Source organism: Ruditapes philippinarum, unplaced genomic scaffold, assembly GCF_026571515.1.
Source record: "Ruditapes philippinarum isolate M1 unplaced genomic scaffold, ASM2657151v2 ctg4009_1_1_1_1, whole genome shotgun sequence".
NCBI classification, from domain to species: domain Eukaryota; kingdom Metazoa; phylum Mollusca; class Bivalvia; order Venerida; family Veneridae; genus Ruditapes; species Ruditapes philippinarum.
Window position 1 is genome coordinate 104,132 of NW_026864758.1, and position 7,864 is coordinate 111,995.

Consider the following 7,864-nt stretch of genomic DNA (forward strand, 5'->3'; position numbering starts at 1 on the left):
TGTAAATTTACACTAATTTGACAATTGTCATGTAATCGATAAAACATTGTATAATTATTTCCAAGTATTTACTTAATTTCAATCTATAAAAAACATTTCGAGCAATCAAAATACATAGTTTTGATCAAATATTGTAATATGATGATGTATCGCCTGTATCCCAACAATTTGTCTAAAATAGAAACAGACGATATCATATGTGGTACAGAAGTGTTTCCTACAATACTTGACCTGATAAATCCATTTTCTGACCTTTTTTTCATGAATAACAATAAATCTAACCAAACAATCGGCATTTGTTACTTTGGTAAGTAAGCCATTTATCAAAATCATAAGATATATCTGTTTGGACAGATTTGTACTAAAGTCGCTTGTTATAGATTTGTAACAAGAGCCAGTCGAACCAGGTGATGCTCCCCGTATAGGTTTTGGACATAGAAAGGTAGTTTATCTATAGCGTGTGTAATTACCTACTTTGTTTCTTGTTGATACCTCTGATGGTTTCAGAATTATATGCGGAACAAGTTCAAAGTGTAAAAATAAAAACGGGCAATTACTCCAAAATTACGTAAGGCAGAGTTACTGTTTTTGTGCACTGTACTTTCTACTCAATGAGATATATTAACCAACTTAGTTTCTTTTTGATACCTCTTATAGTTTCAAAGTTATGTCCCGGGCAAAGTTCAAAGTGTAAAAACGTGAAAAAGGCAAATACTTCAAAATTAGGCAGGCAGGGTATTCTTATGTTCTACACTTCCTCTAAATAAGATCTAACGATCTGCAAAGTTATTTGTTGATACCCCTTGTAGTTTTAGAGTTATGTCTATGAAAATGCGGACGAGTGGACATACATACGGGTTGACGGACAAAGCGGCGACTTTATGACTTAGGAGAACATAAAAATGCGGTTTTCTCCACTCGGATATTCATTTACCAAAACTAAAACTTGAAGATTACAAATTCCTCATAGATCCATATTTCCTGTTGCTCCTTGATAAAACAGCAGCTATTGACAGGCTATTGTACAGGTTGTCAGTACTTCTTCCATTATCGAACAAGTATAACAAATGTAAAACAATGAATACTGTTTTAAATATAGTGATTAAATTTGACAAGAAGTACATACCTTTCAAATTACTGCCAAACATGATTAATAGAATAATGGTAGTCATTATTCAAACCATGACATGTGATAGAGTTGTTATTCTCTGATAGACGTAGATCGTTATATACAGCTTTCCAACGGACGGCCATGCTATTAGTCTAGTTTAGTCTTTGAAATTCAAGCGTTATATTGACTTTACGGAGTAACCACTAAAAAATCACGCGGCAGACGACATACGACACCACGACGGGCGTTGCTCAATGACGTTATATCACTTTCCTTGTTTGTCTTAATATATTGAATGTATAATAAATGCCGTCGAGGACAGCGAAAAGACCGACAGTTAAAGCAAATTCAAATAAGCGTTTTTAATTAATATATAGATAATATATATAAATACAAGTATGTTCGAAATAATTATTTTAACGACATACTACTATCATATATGCAACACGAAATCTGAAGTGTGCATGTTACAGTTAATATTGATAACGTGATCTAACGAAAATGAATTTTAAAATAAGAATAGAAATAATTATAAGATAACAAATATTAGTAACACTTTCTGCAGATAAAAGTCATGTAACAAACGTATAAGTTTAAAACAACATCGTCACAAAAAATAAATAAATAACAAAAAAATGAATGTTTTGAAATGCTAAAATACTCAACATTCCTGCTTGAAATACTTTTTCAATAACGATGGTAATTGCATGTTAATCTTTACAGGATAAGCATTCGGACTTCATTAAGTACTTTTTATCATTTCACCTTCCTCAGCGAATTGTACCCAAGCGTATTAGTATGTATACGTAGGCAATTGTTCGTTATGGCAATTATTATATTTTAGACCGCTATATCTCATGCTATTTATCATACGTTTTTATGTACACATACAACACCCGCCCCCCCCCCCCCAAAAAAAAACAAAACAAAAAAAACAAAAAAAAAAAAAAAAAAACACACACACACAAAAGAAAAAAGAAAAGAAAAAAAAAAAAAAAAAAAAAAAAACACACAACAACTTAACAAATAAACAACAACAACAACAACAACAACACAAAAAACAACAAAAAAAACCCCACAAGCCGGGAAACAAGGGAATGTGTCTGTCTTTTGTTTTATAGACGCATGTTTTAACAATCCATTTATAGTTGTGTTGTGGTAGCAAAAATATTGTACAGCAATAAACTTTAAATTTATATTCATATGTATAATTGACATTAAGATCAATGAGCCATAGCCGTAACAGAGATAATTTGAGGACAAATTATTATGTACTATCTGTGCAAGAGAGTGACGTATTGACTTCATTAGTTAGTTAAAATTGTTACGGCTTAACCGACTTCAGACAGCGTAATACATTAAGCTACTAATAAGAAATACATTAGCATAAGACATTAGTTTCCTTCTTAACTTAAAAGCGTATACATGTTTTGACCGATATATCTGTATAAAAGCTGTTAAAGAGGACAAATTAATGCGTCTTTTTAAACACAATTTTTATAATAAGTGCGATACAATCAAAATTCTTTTTCTAAACATTACATTAGCACTTAAGTTAACTTGTTACAATTCGTTGATAGAAGGATAAAAATCCTGACTAATGTGATTTTCTGAAATATATTAGAGTATGATGGATGTTCCTTGACAATAGATTGCGAAGAAGCATTTGTCATCTCTTTCAAAAAGTTATTAGTTGATTAAAACTATCTAGGTGACAAAGCTTTTATACATTTTTTCTTCATATAAAATAAAAGGAAGTAAGTAACATAGAGCAATTATATTAAGTTGTTTTTTTTTATAATATAATGCTTCTTGTATTTTTGCAGTAATTTTATTTCAAAAGATGCATGGATCGCATCAAATTGTACGAATGTATCATTAACGTGTATTTTAAATCGGTATTAAAGAAAAGACTGTACGAGACAAAGGGTGAAGAGAAACTGTTTTATATAAGACAAAAATGCACGAGTACTGTGACGTTGACATATAATAATAACCTTTATTTCAGATCAAGATTTACAAACATATAACTACGCTTTATGGCCTGTTTGATTTTCAAAAATAAATTTTTATTTTGTTAAATGACTCAATGGAATGGCACAATCGTGTCACATTGAATGTTCAATGATAATCACCATATGAAGATGTTTCTAAATTCAAAGTTTTACCTTTTCATGTTCTGCTTTTAAAAGCCGGTAAACTGGCTTAATCAAACCGAATCGTCTTGGGCGTTCTTTAGTGATTTCTCTTTTATCTGTTTTCTTATGAAAGATTAACTGTTGATTACAAGAAATATATCCTTACGGTTCATTGAAGATAACTAAGAAAAGTTGTACTCTGGCGATAAATGGAATACGTAAAACATCATATTTCAGGTTTTTTACCCAAATTATTCACTATTTTCTATGGGTGATAGTATTAACTTATTAATAATATAATATTATGTTCCATGACATCATCACTTTTGTCCACTGACATTGCAAAACCGGCAAACACGTGCATAAAATATACCAGATTGGTGTTATAATTTATTCGGTTTGACAAATCTTGAATACTTATTTTTGTTCTGTATGAAAACATAAACATCGCATCGAACTCAATCTGGTAGAACGAAATGTATTCACCCGACACAAATGATGTCAGTCAGGACCTTAGCTTTGGCTGATGTTATATCTTGTCAACATATTGTTATAGCACCTTTATTGGATTTGATATCTTAAGTAATGTCGCATTTGAACGAAACTTACGGTAACCATAAATACACATAATTTTTACTCGATTGCCAGTTGTAACTGTTAATCAGCTTATTGAAAACTGTACAGAAATACATTTTTTTCCGACAGGGTAATCTGCATGAATAAACTAATCGCCGTAATCGGGGAGTCATAAAGTAGGATGAATACAAGGAAGTGAAGCTGCATGCCTTTAGATGAGCCATAATATTTCAAGAAAATCAAACTTAAATATGTAAAACGATTATTCGAAATGTATTAACTGTTTTCCCGCTAACTATCAGCGTATTTATGATCTTATTTTTGGTAATCTTCGCGGATGGTTCATGCCATTTGCAATGTGTTAATTACTTTTCTCATTAACGTCACAATATTTCACTCTTAAACACGTTTTTCGAAATTTCTATGAAAATTAGCATGTTACTTGAGGCATGCTGTTTTAAGCAATTTGATTATCAAAACAATCCTGATTTCGTTGTGTTTACATTTTTGAATTCACTGTCTGTTTTCGGTACATGTTCAATATTGTTTCAATCAGAATGATATTATAAAATAATTTGCATACATTTTAATTGTTGGTACGGAAATAAAGCTATTAGCATAAGTTAATTACGACGTAACAGGTTTATTTTTTGCTGCAAAGTTTATTTTCTACTGTTAGTATAAAGTTCACGAAATACAAAAGGGCTCTGCTTGATTAGTTTGCAGGAAGTATTTTCCTTGTTTTGTATTAGGTTTGGCAGGCAATCCCATCAGTGCACACCCGGTGCCGCATGTGTTGCAGGCGGCGGACGATTGGTCATCTATCCTGTCACATGGGTATGACGTAAACTGGCACGCACTGTTGATTGACTCAATGAAATAATCATATACACGACGATGACTGCATATGTCGAAAATGTGTCGAAGTTGTTCTGAAAAATTATTAAATTACTATTTAGATGTATTTCTAAACTTGTATTTCTCAAAACAAAACCTGTACATATATGAGTGGAATTTGAAAACAACATTCGAACAAAGGAATGTACAATAATCTGCTGGTGATTGGAACTTTCAACACATTATTATTATTATCTTATATTTTACATTTAGAAAGATTCTGGCTATATTATGCTTGTCAAAACAGGGATTTTTGGCTTATTTTATAGCCGTTATTGGGTCATATTCCCAATTGTAAATAGTATATTATTTTCCCAATCCACAAGAAAAAATTCCCGATTGAAAGTTACAAAATAAAAATATTGAATTAAAAATCTAAAATCTTTGCAAATAAGGGCTTCTTCACTGTAATAGTGCTTAAATCTTTGAAGATGCCATTATAGACAATAATTGTTTGCATCCATTTAATCACTGCAAAATTTCAGTCATGCATTTTTTCCCAATTTTTAACAAAACACCGCTGAAATTCCCAATGTCATGGGTATGGGTCGTGTTCCCAAAATCCTTGAAAAAATCCTTGCCAGAAACAAAGGTGTACTGCTAAGCATTTATCAATTAATTTTAAGCATATGAAACACAAATGTTCGCCAAAGTAATAAGTACATTACGTCCTATTGAAATACAAAATTCCAGTGACTTGCCTATATCACCATATAGCAAGACCTCCATTACATTAATATGTTCATTAGTGCAACCAATCTGATACTGTCCTCCATTTGGATAAAAATCAATGTGCCCAACAGGCCTCATCATTCCTAGACCTGAAAGTATGTAAGGAATTGTTCTTTGTAAAACAGTCTTCAGGTTATTGCTCATATAAATATATCTGCTAATTTCCGCTTGATGTCCATTTTGGTAAGTAGAAACAGTATGCAATGATTTTAGATAAAGTATTGCTTTCCAATAATAACTTATGGCAATTTTCTCATTTCATTTTGGAAACAATACATGTGTATTTGGGAATACACAAATGTATTTGCATCTAAATAAATAGAAATTAATACTGTACGTTCCAAAAACGAGCTCGGCATCTGTGTGAATGACGTCAACAAACTCGGCGTCATTTTGATCTAGACGAACTTTTTTCGGCCAAAATTCGAAGGCAGGGCCTGCTGGATCCATTCCTTGAACAAACAGTACTCAATTATTCAATAGATTTTTTGAGATCTAAATTATCAATTGTAAAAAGTTAACTAACTATAAAATGAACCAATTGGCAAATAACTATGTGACTGAATTATGACTGAACGTTTTTATGCAATCTAATATCTAAGAAAATGTGAAATAATGTGAAGTTAATGCTTTACTTTTTATGTAGTGTATTTTGAAAGACAATATATGTCTTAGAACCAAATTGAAATAAATCATAAGGTTTTCATGGACAAATTGAAGATTACTTTAATACACCGTAAATATGCCATTACATACATATACATTCTAGTCATGCTCTGTAATGGTCAGTTACCGTTGTTAAAAACGAACATGCATCAAATATTCAGATATGTATATGGTTGATATTACCTGTAATTCGGCTGATTCCCGGTATAATCTTCCCGACATATCCCGCTATATGTGCACCTAAGCTATGTCCAATAATGTGAACGCTTCCCGGCATGATATGTGCAACCTCTTTTACGGCATTTAGAAGGCGCGCAATTTCCGCTCCGACCAGGCGTGTGTCTGCTACAGCTTGAAAATAATTTAGTTCTTCCGCACCTTTGCTCCAATCCACAGTAATGACGTAATAGTCACGCTTTATATAATAATAGTAACAATAATAATAATAATAATGATCACATACCCGTGCCGATTTTGCGACTATGTAAAAAAGGTATTGCACGGCCGTGCATATATTTTGACGTGACGTCATTAGCGTTATACAAACATAGTGTAAAGACCCGCTAAATGTTAACATTATACTATAGGCGGGTCAATGAAAAATGACTCTTTTTTCACTTTAAACAGTCTTTATTTTGGGTATGTGATAAATAGAATATAAAATTCGTGTAAGTTCTATACTGAATTCAATTAATTCGTTGAATAAAACAATATTATGCTCGCCAGAGGCTCGAAGAATATAATTTTATTCAACTAATAATAATAATAATAATAACAACAACACCAACGACAACGGCGACGGAAAAACAGGAGCAAGCATTACACTGATATCTTATATATAGTTGTCCTCGGTAATATTTAGTTTCAGGTACATGTTGAGCCATCAGATAGCCCAAATCTGATTTTTTTCAAAGTTGCTCACTTTTGGGTATTTGTTTTGAGTATTTTGTATGGTGGCTCGTAAAATATGTCAGTACGACGTTACGGCTTTCAGAAAATTTTCTGTCGAATGAATTCATTTTGGGCGAGAAGTATAGATATATGTATGAATCTGTAAACATTTATTAGCAAAAGATGTAGATGTTAATTCCTAAAATGTAATAACATTGGTATTATGAAGTAAAATCGTCATTAAAACGAAAACAGGGTCATTGTGATAGACTTACGTATGTTAAAAGCTCCTGTACCATGGTCTGCACCCAGGTTTCCTCTTCGGAACTCATAAACCCATGTACAATAATCTTTAGTTCTTTTTCCACTGCGATATCTTGCACATTTTCATGGTCTATCACTGATGTGAAATCTCGGGTATAGAGAGTGAATTTTGTACCAATACTTGCAGGGGAGCGTGGCAGAAAATTAAATGAGTTGTAAAACTGCCAGGTTTTATAGAAACATCCTAAATCCTCGTAACAAACATACGGAATCCACCACCAACCTGAAACACAATACACATATTCCTAAAACAAGTGTTTTGAAAGTTAAATCTCTAAAAAGTAAGATCAAGACTAACTTAACATGTTCTATATAATTAAAGTTAGGACGAGCATTTGACTTCTCTAGTACGAGATCGTTTCGATATTAAGACTCATATCATACTTATTCTTATTTCTATCTTTATCTAATTAAACTCGACCCGGATTTCGTGATCATCTCTGGGGCTGGACGAGGTAAAAAGGTATTGATTTTTTGTAGATTCGAATGACAACAATGTATTTTAAGCCCTCAATTGATATTTTAAATT

The 7,864-nt window shown here is 32.1% G+C and overlaps 1 protein-coding gene across 1 annotated transcript; it reads right to left on the minus strand.

Annotated features, from left to right (window-relative positions):
- Positions 1 to 4,512: 4,512 nt before the first annotated feature.
- On the minus strand, positions 4,513 to 7,656 carry LOC132726716 (inactive pancreatic lipase-related protein 1-like). The gene is made up of 5 exons (XM_060712072.1): positions 7,287 to 7,656; positions 6,304 to 6,535; positions 5,787 to 5,906; positions 5,391 to 5,543; positions 4,513 to 4,757 (listed from the first exon to the last, which is right to left on the minus strand). The coding sequence occupies exons 1-5, from the start codon at positions 7,341 to 7,343 to the stop codon at positions 4,513 to 4,515; spliced, it is 807 nt and encodes a 268-aa protein (XP_060568055.1). The 5' UTR covers positions 7,344 to 7,656.
- Positions 7,657 to 7,864: the final 208 nt, after the last annotated feature.

What these genes read in the sequence shown, in the direction of transcription:
- LOC132726716 (XM_060712072.1), bottom strand. Translation starts at nt 7,343, where the DNA reads ATGAGTTCCGAAGAGGAAACCTGGGTGCAGACCATGGTACAGGAGCTT. An exon ending in TACAGGAGCTTTTAACATAC is followed by an intron (nt 6,536 to 7,286) that starts GTAAGTCTATCA and finishes TATTATATAAAG; the next exon opens with CGTGACTATTACGTCATTAC. An exon ending in GCTCGTTTTTGGAACGTACA is followed by an intron (nt 5,544 to 5,786) that starts GTATTAATTTCT and finishes ACATACTTTCAG; the next exon opens with GTCTAGGAATGATGAGGCCT.